The 23,777-nt window shown below is 36.8% G+C and overlaps 3 protein-coding genes across 3 annotated transcripts; all 3 read right to left on the minus strand.

The window, feature by feature from the left end:
* Positions 1-676: 676 nt before the first annotated feature.
* LOC116027754 (zinc finger CCCH domain-containing protein 6) lies at positions 677-5,819 on the minus strand. The gene is made up of 4 exons (XM_031269498.1): positions 5,410-5,819; positions 3,169-3,378; positions 2,146-2,270; positions 677-2,055 (listed from the first exon to the last, which is right to left on the minus strand). The coding sequence occupies exons 1-4, from the start codon at positions 5,467-5,469 to the stop codon at positions 957-959; spliced, it is 1,494 nt and encodes a 497-aa protein (XP_031125358.1). The 5' UTR covers positions 5,470-5,819; the 3' UTR covers positions 677-956.
* Positions 5,820-6,649: 830 nt separating this feature from the next.
* LOC116027897 (protein IQ-DOMAIN 32-like) lies at positions 6,650-11,636 on the minus strand. Its single transcript, XM_031269665.1, has 6 exons — positions 11,370-11,636; positions 10,022-10,486; positions 9,713-9,919; positions 9,243-9,323; positions 7,482-9,114; positions 6,650-6,989 (listed from the first exon to the last, which is right to left on the minus strand). The coding sequence occupies exons 1-6, from the start codon at positions 11,451-11,453 to the stop codon at positions 6,970-6,972; spliced, it is 2,490 nt and encodes an 829-aa protein (XP_031125525.1). The 5' UTR covers positions 11,454-11,636; the 3' UTR covers positions 6,650-6,969.
* A 4,177-nt stretch (positions 11,637-15,813) lies between these two features.
* On the minus strand, positions 15,814-20,960 carry LOC116027450 (protein RCC2). Its single transcript, XM_031269088.1, has 16 exons — positions 20,295-20,960; positions 19,954-20,015; positions 19,798-19,865; positions 19,291-19,412; positions 19,015-19,120; positions 18,869-18,920; positions 18,310-18,427; positions 18,160-18,190; positions 18,035-18,058; positions 17,808-17,932; positions 17,506-17,587; positions 17,244-17,366; positions 17,099-17,152; positions 16,927-16,996; positions 16,669-16,702; positions 15,814-16,502 (listed from the first exon to the last, which is right to left on the minus strand). The coding sequence occupies exons 1-16, from the start codon at positions 20,482-20,484 to the stop codon at positions 16,156-16,158; spliced, it is 1,608 nt and encodes a 535-aa protein (XP_031124948.1). The 5' UTR covers positions 20,485-20,960; the 3' UTR covers positions 15,814-16,155.
* Between the last annotated feature and the right edge of the window lie 2,817 nt (positions 20,961-23,777).

A 23,777-nucleotide genomic window follows, 5' to 3' on the forward strand; every position in this document is an offset into this window, starting at 1 on the left:
TTTGTGAGTAGAGTATACAATACAACATAAAAGGTGAAAATTGGGGGTGGAGTTGTGATCCTAAGCATCCACATCTATGATTATGAGGTTTTTTTTTTTTNTTTTTTTTTTTTTTTTTTTTTGTGAAACTCACTATTGACTGTCCTACAAAAAATCGGTATGTTTTCACACTTGACGGGCGAGTAAAACTTCATTCGCCCCCTCCCCCCACCCCCTTTTTAATTTTTTTTTTTAAAAACTTTTTTCTTATACTCTCTTTCTTTATTGGCACTTCAAAGATTGTGGAAAAATAATAATAATAATAACAATAATAATAATAATTCATTTGAATTAAATTATATTCAAATGTTTCTTAAACTAATATAATTTCATGCTTTGATTAATTGATTTAGTTCATTTGGTCTGTTACATCAAGTAAAATTTCGATAAAATTTGATTATAATTTTACATTTGGTGATAAAATGGTTTGATATTATTTTTGGTGATAAAATAGTTTTAGGTGGAACTTTACTATACGAATTCCTAAATAACCATTCAAGTGAGTAAAATATAACTTTTGTTTGTTCAATTATTATCAACGCATTTTCAATCAAGTTTGCCGCATCATAACTCACAAAGCAGTAGATGAGGTTTCTATCGTAATTTAAGAAAAGGTAATAGCTTACAAGGAAGATGGTAGAAAGAAATGTCAATATAACAATTTAGAATAATACTTTTAACCAAAAATAAATAAAAGAAGAAATGAATCCAAGGTCTATCACCTCGCAAAATATTAGCGAATATAAGAAAAGCTCGCAAAGCTAGTAAACATTTAACTAAAAATAAATAAAAATGACTCTTTTCACTGAAGAAGAAGAAGAAGAAAGGGAAAAGAACCAAGGAACAAAAACATTGCAGGGCTGCAATGGCCGCAGACAAAAATGTACATGGAGGAGGGGAAATGCTAACAGCCACAACTATGTCCCAGTAATCTCCCTATCCATTTTCATTCTCTTTGCATTCTGCACTTCCGGCATGTTCGCGACCCGCTGCTGCGATGGGGCCCCGTCGTGCAAGTATGCGCAGTTCACGCCGTGTCGGCATCCCCTCGAGCTGTTAAAATAGATGCAAGGCTTCATGATCTTGGGTTTTGAATCTCGTGATCTGGAATTGATTGGCTGTTCTTGAACTGAATCGATATGGTGATTGCTCCGGTTGCTGAATGGTGGTGGCAGGGGAGCGTCTTGTCTTTCTCCCCCGTGTTGCTGAATGAGGCTTTTGTAATAGTTTATGTCCTTTGCGGGGGCGCCAGAAGATGATGAGGTTGATGGTGTGACTTGTAGCGGGGCTCTCACGGATGAAGTTGAGGTCGAGAGGACGTCGGGCATAGGAGGCCGCATGTTGGGGATGGATCCTATCCTGCCGGGAGGAGGGTTGAAAGGTGCGGTAGAGGTACCTGGGATAGAAGGGGGGACGAGGTCGGGTCTATTGCCATGAGCCGAGGATGGATCTACTCTATTGATGGGAGGTGGCGTTGGAGTTGAGAAGCCGAACCCCGGTGGCCTCATATTCGGCATGTTTTGCATGGCGGTGGCAGGCATATTATGTACACCCATGGCTGGCATGCTCGGTACGCTAGTGGCGGGCCGAGCTTGTGTTGTGGCGGCAGCTGGCATGCTCTGCAAGGTTCCGCCTCCTCCTCCTCCTCCTCCTCCTCCTCCTCCATGATGCCTAACCAATTGCCCGATAATTTGCGGGTCACCCAGGATTTTCATGAGCAATTCGCGGTCAATCAGATTTCCCTGGTCATTCGCCATTATCGCACTCAAGGCCGCTTGTGCTACCGCTAGAACATCCGGTTCCAAGCTAGGTGCAGCTCCGGTAGCTGTAATTCCATTCACCGGAAGATTATTACTCGGACCATGGGACGAGGCAGCTCCCGCCTCCATTAGATTGGCATTTGGAGCCACGGCATCTTGTGACGTATCACCGCCATCCTCCTCTTCGATAGGAGTGATCGGAATCAGAGGAGTCTGTTGATCATTGTGAACAAAGTTTTCTGCTGGTACCGAAGGGCTGCAAGGTGAAACAAACCAACGCTTTAATTACAAATACAACCTCAGAAAATTCAATCACCAATATGGAATTAGAGAAGAAGCAACGTACTTTAGGGGAATAGCAGATGGGCGAGGATAAATTGCTTCAAGCACTCTCATCTCCCGTTGTTTTTGAACTTCCACCTCTTGGCTCTCCTCGCCAGCAACTACTCGCCAATTCGGTTCCAATATGAACTGTTAAAAATAGGGGAATAACAATTGGTAAGCAACTAATTCAGCGAATTCATTTGCCATTGTAAAGCCACAGCAACCCTTATTCTACTAATAAAGTAAAGATGTTCAAGAAAACCATACACCCGCAAAATTGCCCAAACCAAATTTTTAATCACCCATTAAAACATGGCTTTTTAAATTTTAAATAAAATAGTTTTAAAAAACCACCAACTATATATCTGTAATACAAAATATAAAAACAAATGTGAAATTAGATTATGTAATCTTTTCCATTGTCCTAGTTTAATTAAGTTGATTTTATTTATTATTTTGTCATTTATATTTAGTTTGGTTGCACTTGTAAATATTACTCCATATTATGAAAATCAATAATGCATTAAATTAGCTCCCAAATTTTAAACTGTCCAAATCGCCCACAAAACCATTCAAACCTATGAAGAGCAAACTGCATGTTTTTTTTCAACTTCACGTTGTACAAAACCACTAAAGACTGGCCAGCTAAAAGAAAAGATTTTAAACTACTCATGAACACTGCCTAACTAGTAAGAGATTTTTAGTATTTTGAAAAGTTCATACATAACATAAAAGCAAAAGGAGACTAAAATGTACCCACATTTTCATCAAGAAAATTGAAATGCCAATTAGCGATGCTCTCCAACAAAACAACTTAAATCAAACTTCATGAAACTACTAGGACAGACACACTCATAGTTTGACAAATATCATCCATATGAAAAGATATTATCATTTTGGAGTATTATTTAGCCAGTATTGTGGAGTATAAACATTCTAAACTCTAAATTCATCTTTTCTTGGAGAAAGTGATGAGATTTTACAGCATGACGATTTAGATTATGTTATTTGGATTTTAAAAACAAAAATTCGTAGTTAAACTCACTCTTGTAGGAAGTTCCCATTTGACGAGAGGAATTTGAGCTAACTTAGTTCTCCAAAGGTTTGAAGCCTGGGCTCCTTCGAAACCTGGAGGTAAATTATCATCAGATGTAACACCACTTGTTTGCGACGTCCATGATGATTTTGCTTGGAGGTGATCCTGAGCTCCCAGTCCAACTTGCGAAGGAGATTCTTCAGATAAGAAAAGCCTTACCTATTGAAAGTAGAATGTTTTCAATTAACCACTAAAAGAAGGAACTTCACTTGGATTAAGATAGAAATCTTTAACATTAAAAAAAATGATAAATATAAATAATTCATTAATAAATGCATAAAATCGATATGTTTTACAAATATGATACAGCTACAAACAGGTTCAAATTGGTAATGGGACTACAATTAATGGATTAGATACCAGGAAAAGGTCAATTCATCAAAACAGTACCACAAACAGCTTATGAAAACTAAAATAGACAACCATCATTTCAATGAACATCCAAAGGATGCAAATTGTTGCCTTTTAGCAGACAGTCAGATACTGGTTTTGAGCTTATGAACATCAATATTATCACCACATTGCCTATAATCCAAACATATATATATATATACATACATATATAAAACGATTAATCTGTTTTAGTATAAAGATGCATACTTCAATGAAAAGATGAGTCCATCATAAACAACTGACTCCCTTGTGGCACTAAGAAAAAATAGTATAAGGATAGTATAGGTGCTCCAGTTTGAGGGGAGTCTAAATTTCAGGAGGCTATAAAATATCACCTAGGCACTGAAAATGCTTTCTTAATAACAAAAGTAGCACATAAATTGCATAAGACAAGGTTATCAACAATAAACTAGGTATGTTTAGCACAAGAGTCCAAGAGGGACAGACAATTCTCAAACAAAAAATACAATTAGGAACATGCATTAGGAGAAAAATCACATCAACATAATGGATGTACCCAAATCATAAAATAAACTTCAAGAAACAAAAATTTCACTATGCTTGAAAGTTATGAAAACCAGATATCCATATCTGTCAACCAATGATATTTTAGGTCGCCTCTCACTACTGAAAAGCATAAAATGTAAACATAATTCCATCATATTTTGTATAGAAATTCTAGCACTTCTTAAGATGCCTCTCCTCATTTAGTTGTCCTTGCCTCATGAAGTTCAAAATATAGCCTTAAAACACCCTCAAGGCATGTTAGAATTTCCAATGTTTTGGTTTAGCACTCACATCATTCCATCTGCATTCATCATTCATCATGTAATGGCACAACCCCAATCTACTTTCAGTTTACAGTTCTCCTCATGTAAATTAATTTTATGACCAATTTAAACTTAAATATATTTGTCAACCATTACCTCATCCATTTTGACCCATGCTAATTACAATAACTGGTTTTGATTTATAGGTCTCAACCACACTCCCAAAATGTCAATCACCACATGGCAATGGCAAGAGTGATTACTTTGTATGTATAATCAATATAATCTCAAGCCATTAACACATCCAGACTACATCCCTTCATTCACTGTGACATAATGACAAATATGTCCATGTTATCTGTTAATTGTTTGTCTATGCTTACATTCAATTCGAAATTAAATTAAAAACTCCTCACAAAGCTCTTGAGAAAGGCTCACATTCCATGATTCCTAAACTAACAGAAACATCATTGTAGCTCCAAAACGGGCTTTCTACAGATGTTCTTGGAGCTTTTGAAAATAATTCATAAGATTAGTACAACACTCTTAGGCAAATCAACTTGAATTTATTTCTTTAAATTAGTCTGTGTTGACTCATTTGATTCACTTCTGCTTCTTATTGATTATTGAGATACAGACCATGCTTGCTTCAATTCATTGCTTTGATTAACATTTCAACCAATTATTATCACTTCACACAGTTCAAATTATTAACTAGTTAATCAGTTTGATCAATGTCTAACATTTTCCAAAGAACATTAGTCAACTTAGCCCAATTAGTTTTGAGTTTTGAATTGGCATAATTGCAAAACTTCATTAATCCAATTCTCAAACTATGAGTGCTGCTGTCCAGTGAGAGCCTACAACAACTAAATTTAAATAATTCATAAAGATTTACATGAACCTCGTTCACTAACTTCATTTTAACCCAGAAAATTTCAATTTTTTTTTCATAATTCACATGTGTAATTAGACGGAAAAAAAATCTAATGGAACGAGAAAAATTCAGAGTTTTTCAAAGATTTACCTGACAAAGATTTACATCTGAAGCCCAAGTAACCCGTTTTGGATTCAGCAGTCTTCGCATATTTAACAAATTCAACTAATTCGATTCGATTGATTGGTGATTCTCAAACGATAAAAATCTAAAATCAATCGCCGAATATCGATTTATTATCAAGGTCGGTCTCCGGCTATAATCAATCGAATAGCAAACAAACATACACAAACAAATTGACCTCAGTATAAACCTTAAATTTGTCCGATTTTGAAGCAATCGATAATCGATTCAAATGTATGTTCATTCATCCATAAACGATACATACAAAGCAGAGAGGCGGAGGGGGGGAAGCGAGAGCGACCCAGGAAACCCTAGATCCTCCGATTTTCTTATCTTTTTTTTTTCTCCGCTGCAACCCTTTCTTCACAGTATTTTCATTTTGGGGGAAATTGCTGTATTTATACTCCGCTGTTTCTAGTGATTCTGTATCATTGTAGGACTGTGATGCTACGAATGCTTTATGCTCGGCCGCGGAGACACACGCGCCTAGGAAGCGCGTGTGGAGAGATTAGGTTTCAATCTTTGACCCGATTCGAATTACGACCGCAGTCTTTCGGAAAAGATGGAATGAAACGACTGCTCATTATTATATGATGACTTTACTACTTAACTACCAATTGGTCTAATTTTAGTCTTGGGCCTCTTGCAATCCCTTTTCCGGCCCATATAACTTTTTGCCAATCATGTACGACAATTTATATCGTGTACTATAGACCCTGCTAAAAAAACGACGAGGTACAAAATTTATATTCATAAGACCAACCTCATTTGTTTGGTTTTTAGTTTGATTTTTGTTGTCAATGACCTCGAAGATCAACCTCATTTGTTGGGTTTTTAGTTTGATTTTTGTTATCAATAATCTCGTGGTCAAGTAGCATGTAGTGACTCTTACACATTGGAGATTATAAGATTGAGTCAGCATAACATACTTTGTACCAAGCACATCACTTTCCCAATCCTATAAATACTTCAGTATTTGTTCATAACTATTTTCTCAACTTGCTGAAACACAAAGAGTTAATATCGCCTCCACTGAAGTCTCGAACCCACTTTTTCCATATGAGAGTACAATTAAGTATCACTAGACCACAAGGTTTTGGAAACTAAACTAGTTATATCATCCTGTCATTCCTGTGCTATTCAATAGCCTATTATTCTTAATAATAATTTACCACATTGAGGAACCACGGGCCAAAGAGCCGTAACAAGTAACAACTAACAAGAATTGAATAGATTTGAATCAATAGTACACGGAATGGAAATCCTTTACATTGTCTTGACTCTTGAACGACAAGTGTCCCAAAATCAAATCCAGTAAACCATATAAGAAATTCGGGACAGAGGAAAATGAAAAGGAAGAGACACTAAACATGGAAAAACAGTAAGTCATTTACACAATTACACGAAAACTTGATCTGTCTACATCTATCTCCACCATTGATACAATACTCCCGGCACCCATACCGGCAGATTTTTGTTCATATAGCACAGCACTGGTTGCTTTGGAAGCCTGCTGTATTCAACTAATCACCTCTGCCATTTTCGCTCTGCGGGGGGAAGGAATGAAGAAACATTTTCAGAAAGAAAGCCAAAGATAACAAACTAACCATAACTAAATCCTTTAGGCCTATGTTATATGATGATGGGCCAAATTTATATGAAAAGTAGTGGCAAAAACACAAGCATGCCTTATAAGTATTAAGTAGTTTCTTAACTCTTTACAATGGTAAGCCATCCATAAAACGCTATTGGCTTATTGCAGATGGCGGGATCCATATGGACCATAAGTCAAAGAAAAGAATCCACTCTTGGTAATCAATTAAGGACATCTATGCCAGGAAATAAAAATAGAACAGTTGGAAAATAAATAAAATAAAATAAAATAGTGTTGGGTAAGTTTTTGTAGGATTGGAATAATTATGTTGGTGTAATGTAGAAGGTATATAGAATGGCAATTGAAACTCTTCTTAGCACAATACTTCTAGCAAAAGTACACTAGCTATAATCATAACAGAAGCGTAAGAAAGTTTAGAAAATACCATGAGGGGAATGAGTTCCATTTCCCTTTGCACCAGGTTGTGCTTGAGACAGAGAACGCTGGATACGTGGTGATCCCTGCCTTCCATTTGAACCAGATAGAGAATGTCTCTTCTTAATGTATGCATCCTTGTTGTGGGCATCTGGACTAGATCTTGGAGAACTGTTTGAGACAGCTTTGGCTCTTGCTGATTTTGTTGCTTGCATGTAACTTGGGAGGGAACTGCTACTACTGCTATCCCTTGGTTCTTCATCCACATTATCACTTTTTGTTGAACCAAATGAACTCTGCCGCTTCCCACTTTTGTGATCCTTAGATGATTGTTCCGGACTATTTGTGCCAGCATCATGATTAGAATTTGAAAGGACTCTTTCTCCAGCAGATGAAGACCCATGCTTGGGGTTTGATCCACTTTTTTCACTTTTGATTTTATTTTTTATTGATGCCTGAGCAAAAGATTTTGCTTCAGATTCAGGGGCAGTTACATGGCTCGTTGGAGATGCCTCAGTTGACTTACATACCTTAGAGCCCGTCTCAGATCCTTGTCCTGTCTGCACATCAGTTGCATTTGGTTCAGGTGTCAGCTCTTCAGGTAAATCTTGAGCAACCACAGTATCTGTATGCCCGTTGTCCTCTTTGCTACTGTCAGGTCTCTCTGGCTGAATAGAGTCAGAAGGGGCCATGTCCACACCTTTAAAACTCTGATTATTAGCATCAATATCCAGGTTTTCATTGCTATGATGGTGATGTATAGAAGTATCCATGGAACTATTTACTTCCTGCTCAAATTCATGAACCCCAATATCGTCCCTATCTGGTGAATCAAGTGTAGAAGTAACAGATAGTTCGGTGCCACATTCTGAGCCTCCTACTTGAACAGAACTGTGAGCATCAGAATTCTCTACTGGGTTAATCTCCCTTTCCCTCACAGTATTGTTGTTGGTGGATGATATTGTATAATTACAAGATTCAGTATCTTGGAAGGACAAACTAGTTACTTTTGTTTTATTGGCTGCTGAACTCAGTTCTTCAAATTTTGACTGAGCAGCAATGAATGCAGGATTACTTGCTTTTCTTGAACCAAAAGAAAAAGTTCTCCCCTCAGGTTGCTCAGGGGCAGCTCTCTTCAAGGAATTCACTTGTTGCTTATTCTCAGTTTCATTCTTAACAGGGATAGAATCATACTCAACGTATGGCTTCATAACTGTTCCTGTAAATGGAACAGGAAGAAAGCTGAAGTTATCTCTTGAAGTTGTTTTACCAATATCCTGAGGCAGAGGTTCCTCCAGTTTAAAACTAAAAGAAGGTGATGCCAGCTGGTGTGCTTGAAAGTCTAAGCTGTCAGCATCATAAGTGATCAAATTATCTTCACTTTCAGATGGCACTGCAGATGTCTCAATACCACATCTGATATCTGATGATTCAAAGTCACTCTCAGATTGAGCTACAGTTTCTGTGAAGTTGTCAAACTGTTCAAGCATTTTCTTCTCCTTCTTCTCACCAGATATTTCAGTATTTAGTGATTCCATTGGTAAAACAGGCATCCATCTCTCCAACCATTTCCATGCTGAGTCAGATTTGGAAGGATCACACTTGATATTAATAGTTTTGGTCCTTGGAGATGATTCGAGAAGCTTCCCCAAAAAAGGAGAGCAAGTCATTTTCAGGGGGAAAAAGAAAAAGAAGCAAACAATGTGTTGTACCCTACTTATCACTTATCACTTGCAATAATGCAATGCAATTACAGACTACTCAGTTGTACCTGGCAAGCAAACTTATTGTTGAGAAGCTTCTCAATGGATGCGTATGTGACTTGTGGCTTTACAACTGAATTTTCCTTTCCCTAAAAAAGGGGAAAGCATCAGACACAAAACATGTAGTTCAAAGGAAGTATATATAAATAATAATAATAAGAGACATCTTCCCCATATGCAAATGCAATGGAGTGTTTTTATATTTATTCTCATTTTTATGCAAAAAACCAGAGGTTATTTGTATTCCTCGGAAACCCCAGTCCACATCACCATTCAATATTTCTTGGCCCACTATTGGCCAAACCTTATACACACACACACACATATATAGATCCATGAGTATGTTTTCAGCTTTTCACAAGCTCACTCTAAGCCAATGCAGAGGTATTTGTTTCCCATGAGTAATAGTCAAATTGAAGAATGTTCATAGTCATAGTTAAGCAGATTTTAGACTAATCAAAATGAAATCTCAGATTACCGAGGTTTTTGAACCATGATGGTTTTTCTCATGCTTCTCATCCCGTTGTATGCAGTGGTGAGCATAGCGAGCTCGAACAAGACCTTGCATTTTGACAATGGCTTTAGCACAACGTAATGTTCCCACAGCATGCCTGCGAACTAGATGTCCACGTACAGCAGCTTGCAGTTTGATCACATGCTTATGCTTCATTAAGACTTTTTTAGCCTAACAAGAAAGATTATCAAAAACCAATATTGTCCATTTTGTTCAACCAATTGAAATATTTACTTTTGTTTCTAGTTAAAGGAAGAAATAAACTAAAAGTACCAGAAACAGTCTGATAGCAGTCTGGATAACAATAACATCTTGTTCCTCTGGGGTTACATTAGCTTTACTATCATCCGCTTCAGTAGCTGACATCTTCAACAATTTTGTGTCCACTGGAGCTGTTAACTTGGATTCATCTATACAATCAATAATGGAATTCTTCTCTGAAACATTAGAGTCAGGTTCCAATACATGGGTCTTCTCTTGGATATTGGACTTAGGTTCTGTTCCATAGGCCTTATCTGGAAATTTGGATTGATGTTGTGCTTCAGGGACCTTCTCTTGGTCTTGGAAGGAGCTAAGCTGTGTTGCAGGGGTCTTTTCTGGAACATTGGAGATGCCAGCAAATTCTGCACTGTCCTTGTCCCCAGATGGTGTTTCTGAGATTACTGTGTTGCTTAGAACCTGATGCCGTGCAGATCTCTTACCAAAACTCCATCCACGCCTATCGCTTGAGTTCTTAGACTGGAAACAGTTTTTCAAATAATACAGTCTCAGTAAAAATACTAATCAAAGCTAAATATAGAAATACAACAAAAGACAAAATAGTCAATTATTGTTCCCAACATTTGAATAAACTTTCTACCAAGGATCTTCTACAATATGAAAAATGTGATATTCTAGCTACTTCTTTGCATTTGAGCATCTTGCTGTGATTCTACAAAAACAATGCACAATATAAAAGGTTTGTGGCACCATAAGTCCATAACCATACAGTACAAAACATTTGTCAATAGTAATGGCTTTTGCTTTTGAGGGTAGGAGGAGCATTCCATGTCCATAGCTATGCAGCAAGAAACAAATGACAAGTTAATGAATGAGTTAGACAGCAGAAAGGCAGATGAAGAACCGGCTGAAAATTATTGCAGTCATTGTTTTCTTATCAAACATTATCAGACTAACATTCCAAAAACTAAAAAGCAAAGCATAGAAAGACACTTTGGAATTGCATTTCATATGAAGTCTACGTGTTCAGAAAATGCATTGAATGACACTGAAAGATCGATCAACTGCAATTTGAACTCTTCGGATAATTCAAACATTAAAACAAGCTTTAAAAACTCAAAAACATCAAATCCTGAGTCACAAGGTAAAAAACAATATTGAAAAAAACGCATTGCTCAGCCTGATCTAACAAATTCAAAGACAGAGTATCCATTTTTCACTTAAATTCATTCCACTTACAGCAACACAATCATATCAGATTATCAGCTGCAAAACAGACAACATGAACTCCAAATCAAACGTATAAACATCCAAACAAAAGATCTCAAGTTAAACGAGTTAAAACAGCTAAACAGCAACAAAATATTACATACAAACAGACATTAACGAATATACATTATACCTCTGAAGCTTCAAGTTCATCTCTGTCGACAGAATCACTGCCGCACGCAATGATCTTAAAGCAAGAAGCTGTGGATCTTCCCATTCTCTCTGCTGCTTGCAATGCCCGGCTCTCACTCTCTGCAATCACACTGCCTCTCAGTAGTAGTATGCTTGGTTTGTTTGTACATTTGATAGGCTCTTTTTTGTTGTACCCGCGATGGCCAAGAGAGTAGTTTTCGGAACTCGGACCTCAACACACTCCTGAAATGTAGCCTAGTTTTGCGTTTCGAATCCGCTCACGGCCGTTGCCTAACAGCCTGCGGATTCCCGTTTCCCGTTTCCTGTTTCGCTTTTAAATATCCATTGGGGAAAGCTAATCTAACTTTTTTATTGTTAGTACGGGATTGAATCTCCAATTCCAAGACCCCTACATTCTGATTCGATATAGATGTAAATTATGGTAATTCAGTTGAATATAGAGAAGATTTTCACTTTAAGAAGTTGCTCTTTCAATCTCGAGCCAACTGAGCTCTCATACGATTTAGTCCATAATCTTGGGTTATTGTTCCTAAATTTCACTATGTGATGAACTAAGCTCCCTCGAAACGCTCGAGTGCATTGGATGGAAATTCATGATTTAGTCCGTAAATAATTATAAGAAGATAAACCATCTTGTGAACTTTTGAAGTTGATCTTGTATCCTTAATGTACAAAGGATTATAAAGTAAATCTTATGACCTTCCATATAAGAGCGTCACTACATGTCATCTGAGCACAAAGTATTTGAAAGTGAATTTGAAATTATTTGTACAAGATTTAAGCTTAAAATTTTTGTGATTACTAAATTATAAGTGTAAATAAACTCGATTGGGTTGGTAAAAAAAAAGTTAATCTAGCTGGGCGGCGTGCCCGTGGTGGGTAGATTTCCATTTAAGAAAAGGTTGTCAGATATGCTTTTTTTAAGGTTGTTCGTTTCTTTACCCTTTTTCCTCCTCTTAATGTGTATATATATATATTTTTTACTTTTGCTTTTTTCTCTTTTGTTGTGGAGTGAACAAGGAGATTGTCTGCAGTGTGTTTAGATTCTGTAATTATTGCATCACTAATCTAAACTATTATTTTAATAACAACACAAGGAGGATAAGAGATCAACTGGATAAAATCTAACATATAAATGACTTTTCTAGTTAGTATAAATGTGAGCATAAATATAATATGTGCAGTCCAACTATCAGCTTAGCCTTTTAGTTGAGATGGAGCACATGCATTAATTATAAATTATCTAATTAGCAAATTGTTTAACAAAAGAGAAGCAAATATATATATAAAAAAAATGTTTTGTCATTTTCATTGAAAGTTATTATATATGTGTGTATGTGTATGTATATGTGTTTTTTTTTTAAATACTATATGTATACGTATATGTATATAGAAAAACTTAAGTTACTTATAAGTCGAGATATCGATGCATGTGTATGTGAAATAAAAGTAAAGTTTGAGATCATTAAATATTTTTTCTTATAACTTGAAGTGAAAGTGAAGTGTTCTTTTAATGGTTGATATGATCGGGGAACCATATATTAATAGTCATGTGGATTACACATTTGATAACGATATATTTATTATCTTTCAAAATTTCAGTAAAGAAGACACCTACTATGTACTACTTTACTCTTCTTCTTCTTCTTCTTCTTTTTTTAAATTATAAATATGTAGTTGGTTTCAATTAGTGGAGTTAGACTTTTACGACCATTATTGAATAACAATAATACTGATATTATTATTATTATTATTATTATTATTATTATTATTATTAATATTATTATTGACTTTTCATCTTTACTGCCATTATTAATTACTATTATTATTATATTATTATTATTATGAGAAAATTCATAATGATAAAAAAATCAAAGAGACCTTTTTTAACAATGATCAACATTTGTCTTTTGATTTTCTTCAATGATTCCATTAATTAGAGCAACAATCATTCATTTCTGTGATTAACTAATCAAGTTCATGGTCAAACTAAAAGCCTTTAGTTTGGACATATTAGGCAAAGGCTGCTCGACAAATAAGTGAATAGTCCACTGTAAACCAATGAATAATGCTTGAGAAGCTTTGTCAAAAAGTTAGATCGAAAAAACTACTTTAAGCAGTTTTTTGAATTTTAACATTTTAGAGCAATAAGTTATTGCAAAAGACTGATTAATCAAATATTCATATTGATTAGTTAACTAAGCCAAACAGCTAATAGTGGTCAAATAAGTCAAAATTGATTGATAAGCTAATTATGTTACCAAACAGCCGTCAATATCGTTTTCGGTTTCAATTGTATTAATATAACTACTAAAATTTGGAAATGTACTCAAAACAAACGCAAAATCTTCTCAATTCACTTCAATCGAATACAATCAGAATCAATCGACAATTTAAAAAAATTTCATTATTTACTAATTAAAAAACATCATTAAATGATACAGTACTATATAATTCATAAATTTAGTGATTTAAAATACAGTTGGATGCAAAATATTCTGGACAAATATTAATTTCCTCAAAATTATCTAAGGAAGTTGTTGGCAGCTGTTTTGTCAGCATTGTCCACGTGGCAGAATCGTAGGAGACACGTTGGGGGCACATGAGGAGGCAGAGATTCCGCTATGGCTGTATCCACTATACGAGGCGTGCCATGCCAGGGTGGCAGGCTTGTCTCAATCCGGGTGCCATTAACATATTCTGGTCGGGTCAAGTGATATATCGGGTCTGTATAGATGATCGAATATATATAATTATAAAGACTAATTTTTTTGAGTACTATTCACTATATTACAATATAGTATATGTTTATAGCTATTTTTTCAATCAAAAAAGTACACGAGCCAATGTAGTATGAGTTGTTTTCTCAATCAAATAAAGCACAAAGAGCCAATGTAGTATCTGTTGATAGGTACTTTCTCAACCAAATGAACCACAAAGAATTAATATCGCCTCCACAGAGTCGAACTCACCCCTTCTATGTTGTGCAACCGGGTGCCACTACTACTAGACCACAAGGTCTTTGGCAACTAATTGAATTTTTAGTTTGTAAAACAAGCATAAATGATCTTTTTTTTTTTTTTTTTTGAAAGGAAAGCAAAAATGATCTAATTGATCTATATTAGTCAAATAAGTGAGTTAACGCACTCCTAATTATACATCAAAGTGACTATTTTAAGTCCCGAAAGAAGTGACTAAATTGGTAGATCATAATTTTTTTGTGTCAAAAGGTCATTAGTTTGATTCTTATGCATCAGTAGGCAGTGTATGCAGGTTTCCATTGCCTCCCAAAAAAAATTACCTAAAGAAGTGAGTCCATGCACTCCTAATTATGCATCAACGTGGCTTTTTGATATGAATATCATTAGCATCTTCAGGTTCAGAGTATAGATAAAGTATGGTTTTCATATTAAAAAGTCACGAGTTTAATTATTATCAACACTTTTCGATACAGCCCGTCATATAAGGCCAGAAGTGACTTCTTCAATTGTTTTTATCTTAAAAGTCATTAATTTTTATGTTAATTGTACACATGTTTCTAATCATCCATGTTGTAGATGAGGGGGAGAAAGACAGCACAAACACAGCCAACATTTCTCTGAGCAGAGTGGAGCCTTAGTCACATGGACAAAGGTTTCAATCATTACAAGATACAAAACAATATCATTTTGCAACCTCTTCTTTTTAATGTTGGGGGGAGAGGGGGGAGGGGGGGATCGAGTGGCCAGTAATATTACCAGCTCGCAGCAATCATGAAAAGTTTGTATTACAGAGGCATTATAACAACATCATGGGCAACATTATATCACCAATGATCCATGGTACATGAATCCAACATTCAAATCCCCTTAGCCAACTTGTTCTCCTTAAATAAAGATCTCGTCTTTAAATGTTACTACCTCCGTTCCAAAATGATTGTCTGATTCGTTTAACGAGGCTTGATTGAAGTTACTTTTAATCCAATTTTTAATAATATTAAGTTTAGCATTAATATATAAAATTTATATATTTAGAAACTACATTAAAAATACTATTAAACACAAAAAATTAAGTTTAAAAATAATAAAAATTACTAAAGAAAATAAGTAATGAAGAAAGAGTTGGGTTGACCAATGAATAGTAAATAGGACAGGTAAAATAGGACAGAGGGACTAATAATAAGGTCATAATAATAACCAACATGACTGGTGTGGTAGTCTCCACCCATGTGCATGGAGTAAATTATTTGGCCAGTCTACAATGTAAGGTAAACTCTAATTCATGGTAAAGTAGTTATAAACAGATATTGCAGAATCAGCAGTACTCGAAAAAAAAAAGACGGTCCCAAACTAAGAAGGGCTAGGACTTGGCTCCAACAGTCAAACTACTAATTTTAGAACAAAAATTTCCATAGGGCTGAAAACAGATTCATGTGGTACAAGATATAGTCCGCAAAACAGGAAAACCTGTGTTATAAAAAAAACTAGAAATTTCCATATCTTTTGCTTTCTTGCACTCTCCAAAAACGAGCTGACAGATACAACACTACAGACAGTTTCATCAGATGTCAGCTCTGTCAAATTTTCCAAAGAAATTTCTAGTAACTTGGTTGAAGCTTTTCTCTAATGTTAAGAGAGTATGTAAGCAATCTCTAAGGATAGAAAAAAGGAATACATAATAAAACACTGCAAATGATGCAGCAGAGCTTGGCAATGGCAATCAGGGTAAAATTACATTTTTCATCTCATATGAACAGATTGTTATCACTTAATCACGGTAGGGTACCGCTAGTTCGATTTCTTGGGTCTTCCTCGTTTACCCGAGCCGCCTTTTGCTTTCTCGCTGGCGCTGCTCTTGGTTGCAGCGGGCGGGCGGCCCCTACCGCGACCAGTGCCGCCTTTTTTCCCGCGTGTCGATTTGTTACCACCCTTGCTGCCGCCTCTCCCCCGACCTGCAGGTTTCCCGTTCGGCTGTTCTTCGCTGTCATCGCTGTCGTAGTCGCTGTTTTCCTCCTCGTCCTCCTCTTCTTCGGACTCCGATGAGTCTTTCGCCTTCTTCCTCTTTTTGGAGTTTGCAGCGGATTTCGTAGCTTTCTTGGGAGCTTTTTCGGGAACTGGAGTTTCGTTCTCGGGTCCTTAAATATGTACATAGCGAAAAGAAGTTGGAATTAGAACTAGTACTGTAGCATTGAAAGAATCGGGAATAAGAGGACAGGTATTCTAACGAATATAAATGTTTGTTTGAAACGAGTTTGAACTCATTGTAGCGAGATTACAAAGACCTGGGGCCAAGAGCATTACCTTCTTCGGAAGCCTTGCCATCGAATACTTCAAGCTGTCAAGATATAGTTATGAGCGTTAGAAATCTTCCTCAACTTCAATACTTTGAAGCACACCGCAAAATACTCAGATCGATGAAGAAAAATGGCGAAATCAAATGGCTTCAAAGATGAAGTCGTGAATGTATATGTGGTTGTGTGTAAATATAGAACAGGATCGCATACCGAAGTTCCCGATATAAACAAATTCGAAGAGAAGAGTCGGTAGCCTAAAACTTACCTGGTCCAATTTATCACCGACATCTGTCCTGTCAACGACAACCATGGAGTGTGCAAACCCGCAAGCAACACTACCGAAAGAAACAAAATATGAAGAAGAATAAATGCCCGAGTAAAAAACACTACCACAATTTCGTGGTCAAATGTTCAAGTCGTGGATATCCAACACCAACCTTATAACATGCATGCCTTCAAGGATTTCCACTTTTTTAGGAATTGCGGAAGACCTGCACGAGGTAGCATAGGAGCAAAATAAATAAACTCAAAGCCAAGAAGAAAAAAAAAACCCATAATATCCTAAAATATAATGTAAATTACTTTTGTGCATTCGGCCCATATCCCAACTCCCCGGATTGTGCATGCCCCCAGCTTATACACGAAGAATCAGCACCGACAAAGTGATGCATATTGCCCGAATCCATGCAACGCAAGTGCCAGCCACTTCAAAGTACATAACGTAAAAATAAAAGTCAGACAGTTAGCCTCATAATTATTTATTTTTTATTTTTTTTAAAAAAGGAACCTTTTTGTATTGCTTGGCCAAAAAGAAAAATTAGCAAATGCACAAGTGGGAAGGAACCTTAAATCCATTAGAGGTTTAGGATACATCGAATCATCCCCCGTGTTTTTTATTTTGCCCCACATGTATAGCTGTCCTCCCCCTGTATAAAAGGCAAAACGTAAAAACACTAGATGAACACATTATTCAATTATTACCCGATGCCCAAATGCAGGATCAAACGGAACGCTCGACCAACCACTCCATTTTCAGTATATGCCGGAATTTAGGCATAAAATGCTCGATAGGCAAGCAAGAGATCAATGGAAAGGCGATAAAATTATTCACTCTGCTCCTAAAAGGTTGAACGATGCATATCATACCTGCAGTGCACGACGAGTTTACTGAACCAGCTGATACTATAGCTTCCGGGGGCAGAAAATTTTGCCTCGTAAAGATATCAACACGTCGAGGAATCCACTCGTCCTTTTGCTCTCTATGTCCAAGCCTGAAATCAGTCAACGGGTAAGCACATAAGGTTCTGATTAAACAAAAATATTACGCAAAATGACACATTAACAATAGTATAGATCATAGAAAGAATACAAACCTTCCATAACCACCGAAGCCCCAGCTGAAAATTTAGTCAAAAGGCAGAAAAAGAGTTAATTGTTGTGTGTATTGTGTATCGAATATACGTGTCATATAAGTTTAAACCATACAAAGAGAACTTACGTATAAACAAATCCATTTTTATCAACCGCAACTGATCATAACACCAAATTAAAGGCAAAGGAAATTAGCAAAACCACAAAGAACAACATATATAATTCTTTTTTTTTTCTTTATTTATTTATATGTATATAAAACGGTTATATTAAGAACCTGTGTGATTTGAACCACAAGCTACTTTAACTATGGTTTCTCCAGCAAGGGCAGCTATTGCTCGGGGTTTGGGTTGAGCTTCATACGCAAGTCTCACTGAACTATCTTTGGTATTGTGCTGTGACGAAAAAGTACATCATCGAGTTAACAAACAAGTGAAAGAAACTTATTTATGGAAGGAAAGGAGAATCGGTTCAAATGAGAACTACTCCCCTTGTGAGAACGTGCGGACTAATCTCATTCGTTCATCTAAGATGATCAAGGCTGAAAATTAAAGAAAAAACATAGTGGCATTTCTGTAATTACAACCGTGCATTTGGGAATACTTGACAATGCATTTGGAGTAGAGATTCCTAATGCACAATCACGTGTTACAAAATGCACAACCGTAATTACAGAAATGCCACCACATTTTTTCCTTAAATTTCAGCCCTTGATCATCTTAGAAGGTCGGATGAGATTTGTCCACCGATCTCACAGGAAGAGTAGTTTTCAAGAGAGCAAGACCCTATATATATATACACACACACACACAATGAAAAAGACAAAATCTACATACCTCATTGTCGGTGCCATGACCAAGCTGACCATATTGTGGCAGACCGGCAGTTCTAAAAACCATGAAACAACACGCAGATCAAAGAATAAGCGATGTTGGAGCATCTTGAAAGAAAACATGAATTAAAATCAAATCCACAACCATACAATATAGAAGATCCTTCAATGGAGGTTAACCACACAGTAAAGTCAGCCCCGCAAGAAGTTGTTTTGACTTCAGATACAAGGCAACGTACAGGAGATTCCTCAAATTCTGCAAAATAACCAAAGGAAAGGGCAAAGACGTTATCGAACTGTAATCCAATAAATGAAATGACAGATTACTTCCTCAAAGAAGGCGAGAGATATCAATTTTCAAGCATAACACTCGTTTTCTTTTACTCTTTTCTTTGTGCAGTGGGGGGGGGGGGGTTGTTGACCAACCATTTTTAACAGATCCTGTCCCGAGTTGCCCATGTTTATTCCAACCGAAGGAGAAGGACTGCCCCTCGTTAGTTACAACTACAGTATGGCTCCTTCCAGATCCTGCTCTAATAATTTTATGCCTGAAAAAAAAAAAATTAAAGAAAAGTAAGGGATCAAAAAGGGGTCACAACTCACAAGAACATTCTTAACAGAATGCCGGACCAACTAACTGAAAGTCTGAAAGAACATGACATTAAATATCCTACACACATCATGCAGAAGAAAAACTTAACAGCTTGAGCATACATATAACATTCCGGGCCATACCATTCAGATCATCCTATTAGAATTAGTTGACAACATTGTCCAAACAAACGAGATAAACCTCAAAGTTATGAATAACGCAAATCAAGTCCAAAAGTCCAAAACAATTTTATATTACAGAATTCACCACGCATACGAGAAGTTACATTCAAATTAGAGCAAGCAATGAAAAAGATACAATCTTGTGACTTGTGAGCATACCTAGAGAGTTCTGAAACAACCGTTGGTCTATCACGAGTAATTTTATCTCCATGACCAAGCTGTCCCTTCTGCATACACAAAAGCCCCCATCTTTATACACATTACCAGAAATCTACAGCATTTAGCAAATAAGTAGGCATACAAGAAAATACATGCCTCGTTCCGACCCCATGTGTAGCAACGACCTTCAGTATCCAGTGCAACACAATGACAAGATGCTACATTTATAAAAACCAAACAATTAAACCCACAGATACTTACAAATTTACTGCAAAACCAACATAGAAGCGAAGACCAAGAACAAAACATCATAAGTAGCCTCAAACAAGCAATTTAGTTCCACTGCAACACAATGACAAGATGCTACATTTATAAAAACCAAACAATTAAACCCAAAGATACTGACAAATTTGCTGCAAAACCAACATAGAAGCAACCAAAAACAAAACATCATAAGCAGCCTCAAAAAAAAAATAAAAAAAAATTATAAACTTTACCACAGCCGGCGGCGACAAAGCAAATATTGACGCCGACGAGAGGCCGGAGCCTCGTCGGCGAAATCAGGTTGAACTCCGGCGACACCTTGCGCCGGCCAATGCCGTCCCAGTTCGTGCACCCACAAAACAACAACTCGCCGCCCTTCACCGCCGCGCCCTCCTCCTGCTCCTCCACCTTCTTCTCCGCCATCTCCGGCCAACTCAACGGTCCGAAAATTCAAAAAAATCCAAAACCGAAAATAACAGATCCAAGGCGTATCAGCACACTACTCCCAAAGAACAGCCCGAAATCGACGGAAAAAACGGCGGCAAGTCAACCAGTCGAATCGGCGGCGACGGAGTTTAGGATATATCGAGTTAGCAGTATCAGAAAAAACTAAAAAAGAAACATTCGAAACCCTACAACACCACCAAATCTTTTTTATAATTATTCTTATCTGCGAAGTGGGTTTTTAATAAATAGGAGAGAAAATTTAGAAAAAAGGATGTTTTGGGTTTTCCAAGAACGTGACTTTTATAAATACACTCCTCCTTGTACTCTACTATTACAAAGGTAAAGCTGAGGATAATACGAATGGTCCGAACGGAATGGCGACAGATATTTTTTGATTTCTTGCCCACTCCTCTCCAAACAAACATTTCTATTTCTATTTCTACTTCTAGCAGAAATCCCCATTTTTTTTCTTTCAGATCCTATATATAATACACCACTGATCTCCTAAGTAGAAGAGATTTTTTATTTATCCAAACATAAAGATCCATTCTTGGGGTATAGCTTATCCTAATTCAACTTTAGATTACTTATCTTAAGATTATAATATAGAAAAACGATAAAGTTTATCCCTTTATTGCTGTTTCGGAAGTGTTTTTGTCTTTTAGTATATAGTGTACAATATATAACTTAGACAATGACCATTTTTATATTTTTTGGATGTGCAAGACGTGGCATTTTTATCGTTAAGCTAACTTGTATGAGTTAATTCCCAAAATGGTCCTCCGACTATGGCCTTTTTCTTAATTTAGTGCCTTGACTTTTAATTGCACCCAAAGTGGTTCCCAAACTATTTAATTTTAAGCCAATTTAGTCTCCGTTAGCTTTGACGTGAACTTGGCGTTAAATAGAAGGGCAAAAAGGACAATTTATATTGTTTGCTGTGACCTTTGACCTTTGACGTGAACTTGGCGTTAAACAGAGACATGTGACCTTTGACCAGCGCGAAACCATGGCCAGCATCGCCGCAAGGTACGTCTTTCGCTCCGCCACAGCCTCCGCCCGGACCGCCGCAACCAGACTGGCAACTGGAGCGAAGCCTAAGACCTCCGGCTCTCCTTTTTGCATCCCCACTCAGAAGCCCCTCACTACTGCACGCATCTTCAGGTCTCCTTTGGAGTTGAGCTGTGTTAGAGTAGAGATTATGCTGCCGTATCACACGGTGACTGCCTGTGCTTTGCTCAATTCCATGCTCTCAGTCGCTCCCCGGAGCCATTGTTGGAGTCTTGAAGATGGATGATTGTTAGATGTGTTGGGAAAATCTGAAACCATTCACGTCTTCTTCGTAGTACCTACCATGGATGTCAATGGACAATGTATTACTACACAGCCTGTGACATTATAGTTTCTGTTTGGTTCCCATATCAAAGCTATAAGGTTTTTTGTTCTTTCATTTGAAAATGATGCACATATTTCTTTGACAAAAATAATATATACATCTGATCTGTAAGTTTAGTTTCACTGTGCATCTAGTCTAAGACTAGACAGACAGATAGCAACATTAGCCAAATTGGGTTAATCATGATTCCTAATATTTTATTGTTGTAAAGAGAGAGAGAGCAGCAGAGGCTGAAGGGCTGTGTGAAGTGGTTCAGTGACCAGAAGGGATTTGGGTTCATAACCCCCGACGACGGCAGCGAGGATCAGATCTGAGGGGTTTCGCGGCCTCGCTGAAAGGGAGGCTGTGGAGTTTGAGGTGTCTCCGGTGATGACGGCAGAGGCGGAGGCGGCGGTGGCTGTAGCAGCGGTGGTGGCGGGTATGGCTTTAAAGCGGAAGCAGGAGCGGTGATGGCTGTTACGGCGGCGGAGGCGGAGGAGGTTGCTTCAGTTGTGGGGAGGATGGACCCTTTGCTCGTGATTGCCGGAAGAGTAATTGCTAAACTATTTACCCAACAACCCATCACATTTCATTCCTCTGTTCTATGCCTTTCATTTTGTTTTTGTGAACTGGGTGATGTTAAACACTTCTCCATGGAAAAAAAAAAAACTAGCTAGCCACCTATCTTCTTTTTAAGTCTTTTTTACTGCTTATGCTTAGTAGTAGAAGTAATGAAAATTAATGCGTTTTGGGATTTGGAGACCAATCTGTCGGCAAAACCAGTCCTTGAATGCATATGAGTCCTAGCCATTATTGATCTATCAGAGAAAGTGTTAAACGGGAGAACAAGACTTGAATTACCCATCTTACCCCTCATTTTAACACTCATTTGACGCCATATCTAACAGATGACCTTTTTGGCTAATTGAATAGTCTGGGGACCACATTGGGTGCAATTAAAAGTCAAAGCACTAAATTAAGAAAAGGTCATAGTCGGAGGACCATTTTGAGCATTTTCTCTGACTTGTATATTGGTTTGATTCTTTTAAAGATTGGTGATTTACTTTTGGAATGACAAATGCTTGAGACCCTCGAATGGAATAAGGTTATTCTTGGCAACGAATTGTGTGGGAGTGGCTTAGTAATGACTTTTGTAGTTAGTTGTTGGTGGTTATTTTTATTATGGAGTATTTTTTTATTTTTTTTTTGTTGTATTTGAAAAGAAAAGAACAGATTATAAACTTAATAATAGTGAATCAAACCCTTCCCTTTATACGGGAGGTAGTGGGTTCGAGCCTCAGTGGAGGCAATACTGACTTTTGTGCTTCAATAGGTTGAGAAAGTAGTTATGAACAGATACTGCATTGTAATAGAGTTAGTAGTATTCAAAAAAATAATAGTGAATGACGAAAGTAATTTTTTCGTAGTTTGAAGAAAATAGAAAATAGAAAAATATTTTTTACATATTGTATTAACTTCAGGAGAATGTATGTTGCAGAGAAATTAGATTTGTTGTAGTCAATGTCAGAATGCTTTTGTTGGCCTTTTGTTTTATTTGTAGGGTTTAAGGGTTCCCTCAAGCTTTTGTCCCCCTGGGAATTTTGGGGCAAATAAGGGAACCAATGCCTGAAATGACAAAAGTGCCACTCACTTGCTTTTTCTGCAAATTGGATATTATTGTACATTGGAGCCCAGCTTGACTCAAGCAAACCCAATTGCTAGATTTTTGTTTGGGTTTTTTGTGGGTCAATAAAGAAAACAATTTAATTGCTCATCATGATGTATATTCAATATACAAATAATGTATTTTTAATATATTAAAAATGTACATTATATTCAGAAAAAAACACATCATTTAAATACTAAAAATGCATAATTTTGTATAATATATATT

The sequence above is a fragment of the Ipomoea triloba genome, chromosome 8 (genome assembly GCF_003576645.1).
Source record: "Ipomoea triloba cultivar NCNSP0323 chromosome 8, ASM357664v1".
NCBI lineage: Eukaryota > Viridiplantae > Streptophyta > Magnoliopsida > Solanales > Convolvulaceae > Ipomoea > Ipomoea triloba.